A 20,282-nucleotide genomic window follows, 5' to 3' on the forward strand; every position below is an offset into this window, starting at 1 on the left:
ATTATAGCTGATGTTACAGTCATTGGAGGAGGAAGGACTAAGGCACTAAAACTTTGAGAAAAGTAAAGCTTTTCAGTTTTTTTCATACCTGAGTACCATCTTTATCACCCACTATTGCATCTATACTAGCACCCTCATACCCATAGTTTCTTGGGAATTCTAAGAAACAAAGAAACAAAAAAATCAGTGCAGTTTTGAAATCAGCTCTTAAAATCAGTGAAATTTTGAAAGGTTCAGTCCACCATCTTGATTCCAAATCATAGCCCATTTTATCCAAACATAGACAAAAACCTGCTACGTGATCTCAGGAACCATCACGTAAAATTTGTTTACAATATCATAAGAGATGTCCGAATGCATAGCAAACAGACAAGCAACTTTCTGAAACAAATAGTCAATGTTCACCCTGTATATTCTTCGCCTTCTCTGTTCTTCCCTGTATCAGTTTTTCTGCTTCCTCCCTTTTCCATGTTTCTCTTTCCTCAGTGCGTAAGTCAATAAACTTCATCCCTCATTATGACATTGTAGTGTATTTTCCCCAACTCCCATTCCAAATCTTTTAACACAGGCAAATGAAATGTCAAAAAGTGAATCAGGCATTATGGAAGAGGAAGGGTAGCAACTCCTGGGGGGTTTTTTATGTTAAATTTTAAGGTTTTTCAAATATCTTTTTTTATTGCTTTTTCGCTCTGAAGGAATCCTTGACTCTAGCGAGTCTTGCTTCTTCTTCTTTTACTGATCAAAGAGCAGTTGCATTTCCAAATAAATATTCATTTGGAGCTCTTCTTTGAACCCAGAGGAGGAAACAATTTCCCACTTCCCATAATTCCTAAGTTAACAGCTTGTGTTGGAACTCTCTGCAGGAAAGGTATCAGAAAGAGCAGGACAAGTTGAAAGAAGAATGGGAAAAGGCACAAAAGGAAGTTGAAGAGGAGGAGCGGAAATACTATGAGGAGGTACGAAGGCAGAGACGCAGCTTTGATGTGGCTGTACCTGTATCATGGTGGCTGTAATACAGTGTTTAATTTGCCTTGTCCTTGGGTTGGGTTGTTTTTTGGTGTGTGTGTTTTTTGCCAGAATCATGGGGTCCTCAGAAGTCAACTAGTCTTAACTCCTTGCTTAGAGCAGGATCTGCAATACAGGATGCAACTAGAGTGTCCCTGGCAGATGGCTGCCCCTAGCCTCTCCAGTAAAGGAGAGCCCACCATTCCTGAGTGTGGGATGTATTATTACTAGAGCAGTCAAGTACAACATTTTCCTGTTGCCTAGAATGGACGCACAGGGGAATGTGGCTCCAGATAGGGAGGACTTCCTGTCATACATGCTCTGGAGCTTCCACTCCCTGTGTGTGACCAGGTAGATGGGCGTGACCCAACTGACCAGATAAAAGGGTTGGCCACGCAATCATCTCTCTCTTGGACTCTCGCTCTCCTGGCTCTCAGCCAGCGCATGGCTCAACCTTCACAAAGGATGGAGACCACAAGCTGAGATGTAGCTCAGACTTCTTTTCACTGTAACCACAAGATAAAGCTTGCCTTCAGATCACTGCTGTGAACTGAATGTGAGTAAAACTTTATTCTTACTTTTAAAGAAGACTGTGTTGTGCTGTTATTATTTTAAGAGGGAAATGAAGGAGAAACTTAACCAGCAACAAGCCAGACTGGACTGCTTAATTAAAGGATTCTAACGAATCATCAACTTGCTTCCAATAAGTTGCAAAGGGAATGTGCTCTTCTGTTTGCTCACTAGTGTGAGTGAGGAGGGATAATATCAAAACATGATATATCCTCTCCTTCCTCCACATTCCCACACTGAGGCAGTCTGTTCCGCCGTTAAACAGCTTTTCCTATTAAGAAATTTATCCTACAGTTTAGCCGGCACCTACTTCCCTGCAGTTTTTCAGCCACTGGTTCTAGTCCAGCTCTTTAGCTGCCCCCTCCACCATCCGCTCACCAAACCTTCTTCTTTCCAAGCTAAATATACTGAACTCTTTCAGCGGTTCCTCACGGGAAATGGTTTCTGAACCGCTCATCTTCCTCGTCACCCTCTTCCTAGACACACTTCAGTTGGCCAATGTCCTCCTTCAAATGTGACCCCAGAACTGGCCACATTGCTCCACTTGTAGCCTGACCAGCACGGAATAGAGCAGAACTATGACTTCTTATGGGACACGGGTGGCGCTGTGGGTAAAAGCCTCAGCGCCTAGGGCTTGCTGATCGAAAGGTCGGCGGTTCGAATCCCCGCGGCGGGGTGCGCTCCCGTTGTTCGGTCCCAGCGCCTGCCAACCTAGCAGTTCGAAAGCACTCCCGGGTGCAAGTAGATAAATAGGGACCGCTTACTAGCAGGAAGGTAAACGGCGTTTCCGTGTGCGGCTCTGGCTTGCCAGAGCTGCGATGTCACGCTGGCCACGTGACCCGGAAGTGTCTCCGGACAGCGCTGGCCCTCGGCCTCTTGAGTGAGATGGGCGCACAACCCTAGAGTCTGTCAAGACTGGCCCGTACGGGCAGGGGTACCTTTACCTATGACTTCTTATGATCTGGGCACTAGCTTTTTTAAAAACGCAGCGTCATTTATTTCCAAACTGGGTTTGTTGACAGACTCTCGCTATTTTCAAGTGCGTTTCAGTCACATACTGACAAGTTGTTCAGTTAAGAGTTAACTGGGAGGTTTTGCACAATGACCCTACTTCCCCGTAAGATCGGATTTTTGGCAATAAGGAAAGTGCCCTGGGAAATGTGGGGTTTCAGCACTGTATCATCCAGTCTCCTTGCAAACACATCAGAATGAATCCTCTTACCTTACTTGTAAGCTTCCCAAAGGCATTAGATTGGCTGCTGTTAGAAACAAAATGCTGGACTATGAGATGGTATATGTACCTTTGTTATCCGTGGAAATTTCTCAGTAGCAACAATTTAAAAGAAATCAGTCAATGCTGGACTATGATGGGATCCAGCCAGGGGAGTTACATCCTTTGTTTTTCGGCCCAGTTTTATTTTATTACATTTATTATTTTATAAAATGTCCATTGATATCTGACTTCCAGCCTCTTCCCTGTGCCTCTTCCCTGCATTCCATTCCTCCCTGGGGGAAAATCGGGAAAGGGCACATTTGAGTCTTATATCGCCTGGTTCCTAATGATGCAGCTGGGTTTTGTTGCCAAACTTTCACCATTTCGTTCTTTCGACATCCTTACCTCTCCTTTAGGAACGCAAGATCATTGAGGACACTGTGGTACCATTCACAGTCACTTCGAGCTCTGCCGAACCCTTGTCCACGTCTTCCTCTGTGACGGATGGAAATGGGACTGTGGTGAGTTTGCTGGTGGAGTTCAGGGATCTGGTTGCAGTGTCTGCTTTGAAAGCAGCAGTTCAGGGATCTGGTTGCAGTGTCTGCTTTGAAAGCAGCATTGAATTAAAATGCCTTGGGGTTTAGCCTTCTCTTTGGGGAAAGAATCTTTGGAAGGCTGAGGATGAATGTGTGATGGAAGAATTATATAGCTATGTCTGAAATGAGAAGCTGGCCAAACAAGTTCGGACATTGAGATAGCTGGACTTTGAGGGCGATTTGGTGGGGCAGTAGTGTGGCGTTGTTCAATGGGTGAAATCAAATGAGACTAAAACACTATGGCCCAACCTGTTGGAGGTGAAGAGGTAAAACGTTTTAAAGACACTTTTTTTTTAACCATCTCTGTCAAATCCTGAAAGTATAATGTACTTTTAAATAATCCCCCCCCCCATTTTTTCTTTGTTAAATAAGTAGGCTGTTCTTTTTTTAATAGTTCTTTTTTATCTCTAATTTTTGTAGAATATGGTGGACGTGAGCTACTCTGAAGAGGAAGATAAGCAAAAGGAAGATAGAACTCGGAAGAATTTATTTTCTGAGCAAGATGGTGTTCCCTTTTCAAAAAGCAAAGAATATGAACCATGGAAGGAGAATATGAGGTGTGTAAAAGAAATAACATTTCATGGGGTGTGCCTGCACAGGTGTTTCTTCCAAAAGAATATATGCAGAAACCGCTTGAGCCATCTTCCTACTAGGGAACATACAGAATGTTTGCCGTTAGATATAATAATAATAATAATAATAATAATAATAATAATAATAATTTATTTATACCCACCCATCTGGCTCGGTTTCCCCAGCCACTCTGGGCGGCTCCCGACAGAATGTTAAAAACACGATAAAACATCAAACATTAAAAACTTCCCTAAACAGGGCTGCCTTCAGATGTCTTCTAAAAGTCAGGCAGTTGTTTATTTCCTTGACATCTGATGGGAGGCGTTCCACAGGGCAGGCGCCACTACCAAGAAGGCCCTCTGCCTGGTTCCCTGTAACCTGACTTCTCGCAGGGAGGGAACCTCCAGGAGGCCCTCAGAGCTGGACCTCAGTTTCCAGGCTGAACAATGAGGGTGGAGACGCCCCTTCAGGTATACTGGGCTGAGGCCGTTTAGGGCTTTAAAGGTCAGCACCAACACTTTGAATTGTGCTCGGAAATGTAGTTAGAGCCAATGTAGGACCTTCAGGACCAGTGTTATATGGTCTTGGCTGCCGCTCCCAGCCACCAGTCTAGCTGTCACATTCTGGATTAGTTGTAGTTTCTGAGTCACCTTCAAAGTCACATAGAGTGCATTGCAGTAGTCCAAGCGGGAGATAACTAGAGCATACATCACTCTGGCAAGACAGTCGGCGGGCAGGTAGGGTCTCATCCTGCATACCAGATGGAGCTGGTAGACAGCTGCCCTGGACACAGAATTGACCTGCGCCTCCATGGACAGCTGTGAATCCAAAATGACTCCCAGGCTGCGCACCTGGTCCTACAGGGGCACAGTTACCCCATTCAGGACCAGGGAGTCCCCCACACCAGCCTGCCCCTTGTCCCCCAAAACAGTACTTCTGTCTTGTCAGGATTCAACCTGATAACAGGTTGATCAGAATCGAACAGATTTTCATATCATCTCAAATGCAATACTTTATCATAGGAAGAGTGTGCTGCCAAAATCAAAGCTGCCTGAGCCTCCGCAAATGGGTAGCTGTGGCATCATCAAGCCTAATTTCAAATGCGATTAAGAAATCGCTCCATATTGTTCCTACCTTTTTATGTTTTACGTTTATCAGCACTGTAAATAAAGAAGAATATATAGGAACCAGTAAACAGAGGGGAAATGAGCAAGACCCACAGGTTTCCAGGACGGAACGTCTACAGCCCACTGAGATGACTTTGCCACTGTGCCAGGGTACGTGAAGGCTTTTAAAATCTCTTTACAAAACAACAACTCTCTCCTAACTAGTTGAAACTACATTTGCAGTGAAAATAAAATCTACTATCCTCCTTTCTGGTATTGCATGTATTGCTACATTTAGAGGAGACTGAAAGAATTAAAACACCATGAGTTGTTTTGTACAGAATCCAACCTCTTTATACCATAGCTGTCAACTTACAGATTTGAAAATAAGGGACCAGCAGCCTCGAAAATAAGGGATCAGCAGCCAAAATAAGGGATCAACAATTACTTTGATGAAATTCATATGTTGTTGCATGCAAATGGCTTTAGATACCTATTAGGTCCATAAATTACCATATAGCATATATTCAACACAAAAAAACAGCAACAATTTGTTGTTGACAAAGGACAGCTGGACATAGAAAGGGCCCCATTACCTTAGCTTATTTAAGGGACATCATCAATAAGGGACAGCAGCAGGACATGGCGCTGGGATAAGGGACTGTCCCGCCAAATAAGGGACGCTTGACAGTTATGCTTTATACAATGCAGGGTTTAAAAGAAAAAGAAACCACTGCTCAGAAATTATCTTTGGAGAATTTTCAACATAGCCTTCACAATAAGAGTGCTTCCAGACTCTTGTTGCTATTTCACTTGTGGAATTCAATCACGTACCATGAAATTCAGCTTCCACGTTTAAAGTGAATTTGGTACATAAGAAACATGCTTGCAAAATAAGCCAGACACCTTGTGGTAAGGAAAGTGAGGAGAAATGCTCAGGATGTGTATGTGAATGACAGTTGCTTCAGGGAACGTCCTGCAACTTCCCTGGAAACAAATCGCTCAATAAAGAGGTTTTCTGGAAGTGTAAAAGGCTCGAGAAATGACCCTCTCCATGCTCGACAACCGTAGCAATGTTGCTATATGTCTTTTTCAAAGCTTTATGGTGCCTTTCTTTTGGGTGGGTGTGCGTATTCAGAAATGCCTCCTGTCAAACAACCCCTTTATTATGCAAGTGTTTGCCTAATTCGAATCTGTCTCTCCAGATGTTACGTGGAATCAGCAGTCATTAACTAAACAGAGCCCACGTGTTTCAGACACGAAACAGAAAAACTTTCCGTCGGAACATAATTTAGGTCTGCCGGTCAGTTCTGCAAGAGAAATGAGGAGGTAGGTAACAGAGTTGTCAACACTTAACAACACTAACAGAACGGGCTTAAAGGTTTGTCAGTTAAAATTAGAAACTTATTTACAATGATAAAGAATCTCAAAGCAAAAGGAAAGGTAGACGGGGGAAATGAGAAATGCGGATGAAATTATAATTGGAAGTTAGAAAGTCAGTTGGGTTGGGAGGGAGGGGGGAGGGAAGTCATTGACTCGAGAGAGTCAGAATATAGGTAATGTAAAGGGACCCCTGACGATTAGGTCCAGTCATGACAGACTCTGGGGTTGTGGTGCTCATCTCGCTTTATTGGCTGAGGAAGCCGGCGTACAGCTTCCGGGTCATGTGGCCAGCATGACTAAGCCACTTCTGGCGAACCAGAGCAGAGCACGGAAATGCCGTTTACCTTCCTGCCGGAGCGGTACCTATTTATCTACTTGCACTTTGATGTACTTTTGAACTGCTAGGTTGGCAGGAGCAGGGACCGAGCAACGGGAGCTCACCCCGTCGCAGGGATTCGAACCGCCGACCTTCTGATCGGCAAGTCCTAGGCTCTGTGATTTACCCACTGTGATTACCTATCCCATAGGTAATGTAAAGATATGTAAAATCACACGGTGTTTTTTGAAAATGAAAATGCCAATAAATATTATTATAATAATAAAAAGGAGGTAGGTAACAGAGGCTTCCTTGACTTAATCAGCATAGTATGAGAGCATACAATCAGCTATGATATCACAGACCACACTGAGACAGAGACCCCAGGGAAGAGAATGAGGTTGCCTTAAGTTTCACATTTGACCCTTCCCTAAGCGAGAACAACAAGTAAGCCACTCTGGGAAGGGAGTGTGACATCTGGGGGTAGACCATAGAAACAATGGATCATGTGGTAAAATGTTCCTGGACTGTGCAACTCCAGAGCATGGAGCAGTGGGGAGAGGAGCATGACAGGACTGGAGCCTCTTGGGCTTGCCGATCAGAAGGTTAGCTGTTCGAATCGCTGTGATGGGGTGAGCTCCCGTTGCTCTGCCCCAACTCCTGCCAACCTAGCAGTTTGAAAGCACGCCAGTGCAGCGGGAAGGTAAACAACGTTTCCGTGCGCTCTGGTTTCCGTCACGGTGTCCCATTGCACCAGAAGCAGTTTAAGAAGAGGAAGAAGAGTTTGGATTTGATATCCCGCCTTTCACTCCCTTTAAGGAGTCTCAAAGCGGCTAACATTCTCCTTTCCCTTCCTCCCCCACAACAAACACTCTGTGAGGTGAGTGGGGCTGAGAGACTTCAAAGAAGTGTGACTGGCCCAAGGTCACCCAGCAGCTGCATGTGGAGGAGCGGAGACGCGAACCTGGTTCCCCAGATTAGGAGACTACCGCTCTTAACCACTACACCACACTGGCTTAGTCATGCTTGCCACATGACCTGGAAAACTGTCTGTGGACAAACGCCAGCTCCCTCGGCCTGAAAGTGAAGATGAACACCACACCCCATAGTCGAATTTGACAGGACTGAACCATCCAGGGATTCTTCGCCTTTACTTTTTCCCTTATTATCATTATGAGTTAATTAAATCCTTCTCGCCTGCGGAATACTAGCCATGCTTTTGTCCTACAGTGATAATTCTGACTATACAAGGAGGCGTTTTTTTACCCAGGGAGCCATTCAGACTTGCGACTCCCCTGTTTCCATTTGAAGGAACCACGTGCAAGAAGAGTTCACCACAAGATACAGGGAGAGAGGTTCTTATTCAACCTCCAAAGCCTGCTCCAGACCACTCAGGCCTGCAGCATGAATCCTCACTCTTGTCAATCCACCAGCCCTGCCTGAGGCAGCAGAATGGCTTCCTTGAGGCCGCTCAGTACCTGAGGCTCAATGCCATTTCCGGCCCCATTAGGATCCCTCCCGACTCTCTGTTGTGGGGTTGGACTTGCGTTTCCAAAGCTTCACCAGAGTTCCCTCCTGTTTTGTTTCTGTTTCAGGGCAGGCTGTCGAGAGAGCTCTGGAGCTGGGCGATCGTCATCATCACCCTGTTCTCCTACAACTCAAAGCCAGTCACCCAACAGGTACAAAAGGTCAATAAGGATTTTCACAAGCTAATGAGCTACCGGTACTTGACAAAGTTATCATTTCAGCTAAAACCTCCTAACTCGTTAGCGCAGTTTTGAGGTGTACGAGTGGTGGCATAGATTAAGACGTTCCCAAAAGTATTTTATCACCCTGGAAAATATCTAGGAGCTGCGCCTACAGATAATGGGAGGTTGTTCGAATGCCATACATGCAAAACATAAAGGAGATAGTTGTCTTAGGATGTCAGTTTGCATTTCTTAGTGCAAAAAAGTATTGATCTGATGTGATCTTTCCTATTCTACTTAATTCAGGAGGGTTCTGGAAGCTTCTGGAAGTTTCTCTGTGTGAAAGAAACATGCAGAAGGTTCATGATGTTTGGGTTATTCCTTCAGAGAAGCTGAGTACAGCTGGCTTAAACTGGTTCCCATATCTCTTTCTGTCATGGTCATGCTGACTATAAGAGTAAGGCCAGAAGGAGCCTGAGTTTCACCTTTCTATCTCTTTTCCTTCTGGTGTGGTGTTCTGTACATAGTGTGCTTCGTATTAAGGTTTAGACTTACTATAAGTTATTGTAAGTTTAAGTTAAGTCTGCTGCAACTGGATTCCTTATGGACAGTGCCAATCCTGAATGTATTGGATTTGTGACCATTATTCTCATTTGCCTTCAGTAGCAGTAAAGCTCTGCTGGATGAAATACAATTGCCTCCGGTCTATTTTTTGAGGAATCCTGAAATGAGTTTAAGCTGTTATTCTGCTAACTATACATTGGAATCTACTCTGGATCAATACTGAGTAGAATTTCAATGGCATAGGATCCTATCAAACCACCACGAATATGGAGCACATCTAGATGGTGCTTGCCTAAGAGGAATAACTCATGCTGTAGCTATGATGGATGTAGCCCTGTGGGTGTCTCGGCCAGAAACAGTTCCTTCCTGTGCCATTCAGTTGACAGAGAACTGGAACGAACTGCGGTGCAGTATGTTCATTGTCCATTGGGCTACTCTGGTGAAGAGGTCCATAATGTCCACTGTCCATAATGTCACCTTAGTACAGTGTTTCTCAGAATGTAGGAGAGGAGCCCCACCTTTGGGGTGTGAGAGACCCTCAGCAGCTGGGTGCCCTGCTTGGTCATGAATGGTTTGAGCACTCGCTAGGTCCTCAGCGCTTTGGCTAGCTGGAGGACAAACCAGCCTTTTCAGGGCAGCGGCAGGTTTCCTCTCGTGCCAAACATCAGCTTTGTGAGTGAGAGGATTTTCACGGGGGCCACGGCATGGGAGGAAATGTTTGAATATGGTTTTGTCGTTCCTTTCTTTCTTTTAGGTCTGTCAGCGGAAAGAAACTCTGCTCTAGCTGCGGACAGCCTCTCGGGAAAGGCGCTGCCATGATTATCGAAACACTCGGTCTTTATTTCCATATTCAGTGCTTCAGGGTAGGATTCCTCAGTAACGTATTCTCCCTAAAGGATGGTCTGCCTGTTGTCTTTTGCATGGCAGTTCCCTTCAGCACAGTTGGGAGGTTTAGTGCAACTTGCCTTGCAGGTGCTTATACCTTCTGTTTCTTTCTGGTGATGGATGCTCCACCATCCCGAGCCATCTATGTAGCAAGCTACTGCAGATAATGCAACCACTAGAAATTCTCCCGCTTTGATGTCAGGCATCAGGGAATCCAATCCCTCCCACGGTGGCAGCCAATAAGCAGATAAACAATAAAAGTTCTTACCAAGCAATTTATTCAATAATTCACAGCGAGCAACGAAGGAAGGCAGTCTCCCTAAGAGAATGGCGTTGCTCCAAGTAAAGTCCCACCCCCTCGGTCTCTCCTATCCTACATCACCCCTGTGTCGGCTAATCTGAGCTTTCTGCCTCTGAGCTCTCTGTTCTAATACCCTCAATGCACGCCTGGTCCTGGGCGAGGGGGTGGACAGGAATGCTTTCCAGAGACACTGAGTCTGTCAGCTGTCTCTCCCCTGGTGCTGCTGCTGCTTCTTCCTGCTGTTCCTCTCCCCATATTTCCCAGCTTCTCCCCTCTGCAGCCTCTGAACTGTGCCCTTCTGCAAACCACTGTTCTAAATCTATACTGTCCTCCTGTTCTCTGAAAGGTTCAGGAGAAGGGGTGGGAGCGGTCTCCACCATTTCTCCTCAGTCCAGCCCCTGACACTTGGAGACAATGTGAAGATGTGGCGAGGAACTATGGAAAGAATTTTTCTCTTTTTAACCCCAAACAAAGATGCACACCCAGATGGCATATCCACACCACTGACTTAAGCTATCATTTAATTTCTAGGGAATTTTGGGAACAGTAATCATGTGATAGGCAGTAAGGGAAGGGATATTTCAGAGTGAAAACTCTCACCAAAGTACAGATCCCAGGATTCTTGGTGGATGGGCACCGTGACAATTAACCTGGTATAAAAGCAACATAGTTTGGGTATATTATTATTATTATTATTATTATTATTATTATTATTATTCCCTGCCCATCTGGCTGAGTTTCCCCAGCCACTCTGGGTGGTCTACAGCATATCCCTAGGAATCCCGATGAATGTATTATTTAACTTTAATTATATCCACTCTTTGTCAATAAATAGTGTGGAATCTGCAAGGGACAACTTGGAGATGCAGCAAGCGGAACAGACGTCCGGATTAGAAGTGGTCTTCTCAACTGCAATGATTGTTACATCAGATCCAGAAGTAAGTACCGGGGACTGGTCTCAATGTGATATTTACTGCGTATGTGTGGTTTTTTTCAACACTGCATACTACATTAGCCTTGCAAATATTCCCAGGGCCTATGCCACCCCACAAAAAAAAATTACGACCTCACTTGCCAACGCATACCAGTTGAGATAAATCATTTGTGGCGCATCACTTGCCTGAAAGATGTGTGCAAACAAACTAAAGTGCCCTGAGGCACTTTACACCACCCTCTTGTGCACACTAACTCGGAAGTAAGTCGCACTGTGTTTAGTGGGTTTACTTCATGGCAAGGGTGCCTCAAGGCCTTCCATGATTCCCTTTGGAGAAAATGCAAGTCTCCCCCTGAGATCAGTGGGACTTAAAAGTGCCTAGTTATGGCGTGATTCAACTCTACCTCACATTTTACTAAAACTGATCAGATGTAGGCAATTTGCACTCCTCACAGGTGAATGGGCAAGTAGTTATTTACAGGTATGTCCAACATATAATCTTGTAATGATTTAATTTCTTGTTGAAACTGTATACTTTTCTTATTCATTCATTCATTCATTCATTCACTCATTCGTTCCATTTATATCCCACCTTCTTTCTCCTTGCCTCCTGCCCCAGACCCCCATTTTATTCCACAGCAGAAGAAACCGCTCTGATTCCTTTCAAAATTCAGTGCAAAAGGCCAGGAAGGGACAGAGGCTGTTCCTGCCTCTCTGCATTCACCTGTTTGCACTGATCTTTTAGCACTGCCTAGCACATTTGCAAATTTAGCAGAAGGCAGGCTGTCCCAGCTGGCTCAGAGGGTACGGCTGCTCACATTCCATGATGCATGCTTAATAATAATAATTTATTATTTATATTCCACCCATCTGGCTGGGCCTGTGGAACACCCTCCCACCAGATGTCAAAAAGAACAACAGCTACCAGACTTTTAGAAAACATCTGAAGGCAGCCCTGTTTAGGGAAGCTTTTAATGTTTGATGCATTACTGTATTTTAATATTTTGTTGGAAGCCGCCCAGAGTGGTTGGGGAAGCCCAGCCAGATGGGCTGGGTATAAATATTTTAGATATGACAGAGAAGCCTGGAAACAGGAAGGCTGTGATATGTGTGTTTGCCCAGTGTCACTGCCCTATCCTAAGATGCTCTGCGGACAAGTTGATACATACATGTTTGCCATTAGATAGCATAATAATAATAATAATAATAATAATAATAATAATAATAATAATTTTTTTTATTATTTATACCCCACCCATCTGGCTGGGTTTCCCCAGCCACTCTGGGCGGCTCCCAACAGAATGTTAAAAACACAATAAAACATCAAACATTAAAAACTTCCGTAAACAGGGCTGCCTTCAGATGTCTTCTAAAAGTCAGGTAGTTGTTTATTTGTTTATTTCCTTGACATCTGATGGGAGGCATTCCACAGTGTGGGTGCCACTACTGAGAAGGCCCTCTGCCTGGTTCCCTGTAACTTTGCTTCTCGCAGTGAGGGAACCGCCAGAAGGACCTTGGTAGAACGATGGGGGTGGAGACGCTCCTTCATATGCTTTGAGTAAAGAAAGGAACCGCAACAGATGTACCTCTCCTCTTTCCTGGGAAGAAAAAGTGTGTTGTTATAAATAGAACGAGAAGAAAAAAACTAAATCTAAGAAGCTGCTTTTTGCGCTGGGAAACACTTCCACATCCTGAAAGGTAGAGGGCACTGTTGTATAGTTTCACAGTCAATTTGCACCAGAGAGTCGCACGTTTTTGGCAGGAACTGTTGTAAATATGGAATGAACAATGGATAAATTATCATTTAGATGTGTGGCTTTAATTATTTCAATCCCACATTCTCCTTTGAATCTAACTGCTATAGCCTGTTCTGCGAAAGGGTGGACAGAAAGTAGACGGTGATTTGACGGAAAACCACGTCCCCGTTTCCAGTTGCTGACTACTGCTGAGATTTTTGCAATGCTAAGGAAACGCTAGTGTGCTCACTTAGTGGAGAGCTGGGGGGAGCCATGGAGAGGTGGGAGAAGGGTGTGCATCGCGCCTGATCTCTCAAGCCTGGTTGAGTAACTGCATATAAAGCACATCGCTTTTCCCAAAGAATTCTGGGAACTGTGGTTCATCCATCTCAGAGCCTCAATTCCAGCATCTCCTTTAAATGTACACAGCCATATAAGCCCCGGTGGTGCACTGCATGGTCTCTTCAGCTGTTTAAGATTGGAAATACAGAAGGAAGGAGGTCATAAGATGCCTGTACAAAAAAAATACATTGCAGTTGCCATTAATTTGATTCTGAATTGATTTTAGAATGCTGTGTTACTTTTATTGTTGTTAGCCGCTCTGAGCCCAGCTTCGGCTGGGGAGGGCGGGATATAAATAAAATTTTATTGTTTATTATTTTCATTTTTCATTTTTTTAATTTTATTAATTTTCACAAAATTATAAACAAAACAAACAAACAAACAAACAAACTTAGATCATAGCCTTATTAAAATTACACTTATTAACATTGTTAAGTGACTTCCTTGCTTCCCCTTGGTTGAATTTCCTTGCATATCCTTTTAACGGTTTTCCAAATCCAAGTTCTTATGAAATTTAACTTAAACATTAACATCCTTATATCTTTTCATTTTAAAATTAAACATATTAATTCATCACTTAACTTATATAAAATCCTAAGCCAATTAAGTATCTGCAAGCTATTTCCAGTTAATTTAACTTTACATCTTTAACTAAATAATCATTAAATTTTGTCCATTCTTCCTGATACTCCTCCCCCTTCTGGTCGCGGACTCTTCCGGTTAGGTCGGCTAGCTCCGAAAACTCCATCATCTTCATATTATTTTTATTATTTTTTGCTTCCGGACATGAAGAATGGCGTAAGCGCTTTCACTTTTTCTACCCGTTTTTGTCTTCATTATAGCCGCTGGTCAGCCCACGACTTTGTGACATGGATTTCAGTCTTGCGTGCAAATGTGTTCTCCAAGAAGGATTGTCGCTGTTGTTCTGTTCCTGGGCTTCTTCGGGACAATCACTTGTCAGAGCTTATATCCATGGACTTGATAGCTCTCATCTCATCTTTGCAAGGCAGGCACAAAAGGCTACATCGGCTACTTTCCAATGCAATACATATTCCACCCCCTTTCTTAACTCACTTACATTACATGTATGAAGTTCATCTCTGGACTTTCAGCTCCTTTTCCCTCTCGCAGGAGCGTGCGTGTTCCATATTATCAGTTACGTTTGGTTTCCGAATCTGCTCTTATGAAAGTAACAAGGAAATAAAGATGCAATAAACCTGTCCTGTTTCTAATACGACTAGGAACTGAGAATGTTAAGTTTACATTACTTTTTGTAGATGTTCTATAATATGCCAATGTGTAAATCTAATTAGTTGCATTTGAAGAAGAAAATGTAAACAGCATGACAGAAAGCAGTTCCCCCCCTGTTTTGTTTCAGAAGTGGTAACTTTTTTATATATATACAAAGACACTAGTTTGATCCAAACATCCTGTAATTCTGAAACATTTTACTATATTACTTTCAGTCAGGAAATTGAGTGAGCAAGTGATTGCAAGTTCAATCCTACACCCATGAACCTAGGAATAGGGCCCACTGAACTCAGTGGGGTTTACTTCTGAGTAGACATGCCTAGGATTGGACTGACAGTCATGCCATCTGTTGTGTGCATAAAATGATGTTTCTTGTAATAACAAACTATTTTACCGAATGAAGTGTTTTCTCTAAGCTTAAATAATACATGCTTTCGAGATTGTAGAAATACCCAACAGGGATTGGTCGACTGGCAGCCCATGAGACGAATCTACTTTCTGAAGCAATTTACCAGCCACTGGTAGCTGTACCCAATTTTAATTGAGATGTGCCCAGGGTTTGACTTAGAAGCGGGGGGGGGGGGGGGAGTTGGTACCGAAATCATCATCTAACCCAACCTCAATGCTGCTCCGTGAAGATGTGACGTTATTTCTCTCCCTCGGTGCTGGTGTGTGATGGTCCGTCTGTGCCTCAGCACGTGTGTACCATAATTGTGAAAGTGAAAGTGTTGCCATTTTGGGGGGGGGGATGTAACTTTTTATGGACCCATAAACACCTAGCACCTCCGACCACTTGCTGTATGGAAAATAAAACGGCTCCTGAGGCTGCAGGACTTGGGACAACCTAGAATAACCATTAAGAAGTCCATCTTGAGATAAATATCGTAGAACGACCACTGCAAATGCTTTCTGCGAGGTCGGTGGAGCAACACTGCAAGCCAAAGCTGCTCATTTTCGGTTGTAGGGAAAGACGTTTGTGGGCGGCAGGGATGGAGACACACAGCCTGAAGAAAACAGGACAGACACTCTGGAATTTGGGGCTGTAGAGCCTTTCATTCTGCAGAGAGTGGGCATGCTTGACGCTGGAGTATTCAGTGATGGGTACCACTTCAGGACCACTCATTTATATATTCCTGCTTCCAGTAAAGTTGCCGCAGAGTTGGTTAAACTTCTGTACCCCAATGATTCTGCATATATTGAATTTGAAGGGGGAACCTTGGCCCGTATGAATACATGGTAATAATCATATGCTTTCGGCTGAGATCCTAAGCTCCTTAGGTTAAAACCGGTGAGATGCACTTCCAAATAAATATGCTTAGGATTTGGGTATGTTTACACGCACACAAATTTAGGGCAAGGCCAAACACTTTTATTCTAGGAGGGATAAAGTGCTGGCAACAGTCCCCATGTGTTGGCTCTTCCTGGAACATTGCCTCTTACGCCTGCAGCCGTATGCTCTGAAGGAAAATGGCGCTACAAAGGCTTAAGAGACAATGGCCTAGGAAGACAGCCTGAACACGTAGTGCATCAATGCGCATGTTTCCAAGGCTGTTTGTGTGCTCCCTTAGCAGTGTGGTCTTCATCATTATCCCCAGATTAGTTCCCACACCACTCTGGTAACATGCATAATGTGGGAGAAGTACTATGAGTGTGGGCGTCTGATGTGGTTACTTTGACACTGGCGCATTCCCAGTGTAATGGGAAGCAGCCACATCGTTCCCCACATGCAGCCTCCTCGGTGTGCACATGATGTTATGTTCTGGAGCAGCATGAGAATCGGCACAAGGAAGGAGCAGCAGCAACCATGCTTTTCAGATAGCTAAAGAACCAGTCCTCTTGACCAATAATGATGGAAGTTTTCAAATGTGCAAGAAATAAAAGAGAGAGGGTGTTATATTTGAATCTGGATTTAAACCCGGTCAAGTCAGGTGCACGGCGTGTGTTTCTGATTGAACATTTTCTTGACTCCTAAGGAACTGGGATGGTGATCAGAGGCAGCACACTAGATTTAGCTGATGTGCTACGGTTGCAAAATAGTGGTTTGTGAGCCGTATTCTTTGGTATCTTCTGCAGGCTGAGTAAAGGTGCGAGAGATTGGAAAGCCTATGTAGTTATGGTCTTCAAAAAGGAAAAATATATTTATGCTGCCTTAAGAATATGAAAGCAACAAACAAAATTAATTGAGATTCCTTGTTGTATGTGACTGTATTTGCACATCGGTTATCTCTTGGTGGGCTAGCAGAAAGAAATAGTAGACATTTCTTAGGTAAGCAATAAATATTTTCTAAGGGTGACACAAAGTCACTATTTATTTATGTGTCTAGGTGGGTCTTGATGTGCAGTTGTGCAAACATGCAATCATGTCTCCTTTTGTCACTCAAAAGCATTTGTATACGATTGTGTCTATCTTAAAACATACGATTGTCTGATAGGAAGTTACACATTTCATTAAAATTGTGCCTTAGAAAATACAAAGCTGTTGCACATTCACCAGTGACAGATGGATGTAATAATTGTGGTGTTGTTTTTTAAGAAAAAATATAATTCCTAAGGACAGAGATTGGCAACGAAGTTGTTCTGCAAACAACAAACCTTGTGGGACTATCCATTTGACCCCCACATTGTGAGTAGTCATTGAAGTGATTTGTTTGGGGATACATATAGATAACTTTACTATTTGAATGGATTGTGCTGTAGTCATAATACCTCTTTGTATAACAAGAAATGCACAGTATAAAAACTGAAGCCAGATTTGTGTAAGTACCTTTCTCCCCCACCAAAAAACTGAATTATTCCCCTGCTCGACTGCAGTTTTTACAAACACTTACTTTGGAATAAGCGCCATTGGGGGAATAATTTTTTTTGCTTCTGAGTAAACAAGTATAGGATTACAGTGCAAAGCAGTCATTCCCAAACTGTGGACTGTGAGAGCGTTGTGTGCTTTGTGACATAAACTGGACTGCATAGTTAAAAGCTCATGCAATTCCAAAGTACAGGAGAGGCTGCCCGGTGTGTCTCTGCATGATGGATTGCTCCACCCTCCCCTCCTTCCGACCAGCCAAGCTGGAGGCAGATCATTCTGCGGTGTGTCTCTGTCTCCATTGCATCATATTAAATACAGAGTTGCAGCAGAATTGGGCATCCTCCAAGGAGATTTCCCATTGCATCTCTGCATGAGTTTCTGCTCCTTCCGTTCAGCGGCTTATGCAGAAACGCAAGAAATTGGCTTCTCCTGGATAGCAATTCTTCCTCTCACACACTACAAAAGGAAACCGCTTTGGATGCAGCAGTGATGTGCGCCTCCATTTTTAATTCAGACATGGCTGTGTCAGCTCTCAGAAGTCTGGGAAATTGCATCAAGGGTTGGAATCTGGCGCCGCCTGTTCAGAAAACGGCCTCTGCTTGTAAACAGACAGTCCTTGAGGTTCAGCTAGAAGGCAGGCCTCTGATCTGAGCGCTGCGGTTTGCAAGCCCAAGTGCTCAGTTCCACCAATCGACTTGTCAGTGGCACAACCTATCGTGTTGTTCCCTGCAAATTGGAGCTGGGTTGTGCGTTAAGTCTCCAGACTGATGCATTACTGCAGTCTACTTCCTGGTACAGAGCAGTTGCACACCTGACCAGGAGATTTGTGTTTACGTTGGTGTCCTCTTAAAGAGAGAGCAGTCTGGCATAGGTATCTAGTGTGTGTGAAGGACTGCGGATATGGGCCTGAACCCAGCTTACAGTTGGGTATCTTCAAGACTCATGGGAACCAGTGGTGCTTAAGGGCACAGCTCTGTGCTTGTTGAGTATAAGCCAGTGGGGAGCTCTGATAAGACTCCTGTTGAAATCAATAGAACTTGCCCCAAGAGCAGAAGATAGTGTGTTCTTGTGCAGGTCCTGTTGCTTTCAGTGGGTCTTGCACAGCAGCACATCTCAATGGCTTGTGAAGACGTTGATTTGCACTTGTGTGCAAAGGTTGCTTTAATATTATTTTGTAAAAAAATAATCATGCAAAATCATGAGGATTGTGCAGATCTGATCCTGCTTTTAATAACCTGCCAGTCTTCAGTAAGATAATAACTGCAGCCGGAATTTACATACTAGCAGAATTTTTCAAGTGCAACGTTTCTATACGCAAACAGGATTTGATGGCACATTCGCTTACGAATGTAGCTGACCGTCTTTCTCCTTGTAAACTGGGAGATGGCAGCAGCTAACTTTACATGTATCAAAACCTGAATCACTCTCACGTTCCGCTTCCATTAAGATGGATTAGTCACCAGCATAAAGATTTTTTTTAACTGTCAACTCTTCCGCCTTATATTTCATTTCAAATGAGTATGCACATTTCAGCCGCCTCATTATTTCCAGCTCTGTTTATAAACGTGTTAATATTTGTTTCACAAATAACTTGGGAATGGGTAAGGGTAGGGAGTGGCCGGGGAGGGGGGAGTTTATCTACTGCTATGTTGGTTTGAAATGGTAAATAATGTGTTTCAAAAGATAATTTACTGTTGAAGCGCCAATATAATAAACGTAATGGATTAAAAAACACACCCAAAAAGTGTATTTAGCTTCTAATTTCTTTAGAGAGCAGGCATAACCATGTCATCATTATTTTTTTATATATTTCATTTTCAAAACTTCATAGTGGCCCTTATTCTTGTTATGTAGAATTAATTCCGTATTCTCTGTAGTTATCTATAAGTGGTATAAAAGTTGGTGAGCCAAAAGAGGGCTACTTTATATGCAAGATCACCAAAGGATGAAAGTCCTACTTGGGTTAATGTTGAATACCAGTTACACTAATCTCCATTGATGATATTTATTCTAAAATGCCTCTGGAAAGCAAGAGAATTCTTGTCTAAATGCAACAGCTTTTATAGTAAATGTTATGTTTATAAATAAACATTGATTAAAACTGGTGCTGTTTGACTTTTAATTGTTTTGGTATAGCCAAACACAATAAAACTTTGCAGGAAACGAATATATTTTGTTTGGTGCCTGGTGCTATACTTTTTGCTAGAAGCCGTAGAACAGGTATTGAAAATCCAGAAATCTGTTTTCTGTCTTGAGATGTGTGATGTGCAGAGCTGAATTCCCATTGGATGGAAAGTGTACTGTAGATTGTTACCTGAAAACTTCTCATTGATAAATCAGTAGTCCAGAGATACAAGTGCTGCCCCTAGTCTCTTGGAACATACCCAAGTTTGAATTAAATCTATATGACTTGATCTTTGGAAATCTGGCATATTGGAGAGGGGCATATGTGTGAGAACATTCAAGAAAGGTATTAGCTTTCCTTTCCAAATTTCGTTATGTGAAATTACGCCAGAGAGGGCTTGGGTGACAGCCATACTCAGGAGTTGCCCCAAAATGTCTACCATGTATTATGACAGTTTTGCAGGATCAATATATATGGGCTCAGAAGAGAGGATGGCCTTTTGCTGAGCCACCCAGTCCCAATGGTGATTTGGGGGTTTGGATTGCTCTGCCTGTGAGTAAAATGCAGGTGACTGGCTTCAACTATATGTTAAGCAGGGACGTGGGTGCGCTGTGGGTAAAACCACAGTGCCTAGGACTTGCCGATTGTATGGTCGGCGGTTCGAATCCCCGCGGCGGGGTGAGCTCCCACCTAGCCCACCTAGCAGTTCGAAAGCACCCTTAAAAAGTGCAAGTAGATAAATAGGTACCGCGTTATAGCGGGAAGGTAAACGGCGTTCCGTGTGCTGTGCTGGTTCAGGCTCGCCAGAGCAGCGATGTCACACTGGCCATGTGACCTGGAAGTGTCTGCGGACGGCACCGGCTCCCGGCCTCTAGAGTGAGATGAGCGCAC

General features: G+C 43.6%; 1 protein-coding gene across 50 annotated transcripts in view; it reads left to right on the top strand.

Annotated features, from left to right (window-relative positions):
* Positions 1 to 19,371, top strand: part of LIMCH1 (LIM and calponin homology domains 1) — a 211,351-nt gene extending 191,980 nt beyond the window's left edge. For 21 of the 50 annotated variants that reach the window (XM_083457894.1, XM_083457916.1, XM_083457927.1 and 18 more), the window contains 9 exons: positions 864 to 956; positions 3,205 to 3,309; positions 3,805 to 3,941; positions 5,116 to 5,234; positions 6,269 to 6,392; positions 8,358 to 8,450; positions 9,769 to 9,877; positions 11,036 to 11,138; positions 14,055 to 19,371. In XM_083457894.1, coding sequence (XP_083314020.1) covers positions 864 to 956; positions 3,205 to 3,309; positions 3,805 to 3,941; positions 5,116 to 5,234; positions 6,269 to 6,392; positions 8,358 to 8,450; positions 9,769 to 9,877; positions 11,036 to 11,138; positions 14,055 to 14,080 — 909 coding nt within the window. In that variant the 3' untranslated portion in view covers positions 14,081 to 19,371. The remainder of the gene's footprint in view (positions 1 to 863; positions 957 to 3,204; positions 3,310 to 3,804; positions 3,942 to 5,115; positions 5,235 to 6,268; positions 6,393 to 8,357; positions 8,451 to 9,768; positions 9,878 to 11,035; positions 11,139 to 14,054) is intronic. The other 29 variants (XM_083457905.1, XM_083457938.1, XM_083457940.1 and 26 more) reach the window with 3 other exon arrangements.
* Positions 19,372 to 20,282: the final 911 nt, after the last annotated feature.

Source organism: Podarcis tiliguerta (assembly GCF_965153285.1).
Source record: "Podarcis tiliguerta genome assembly, chromosome: 9".
NCBI lineage: Eukaryota > Metazoa > Chordata > Lepidosauria > Squamata > Lacertidae > Podarcis > Podarcis tiliguerta.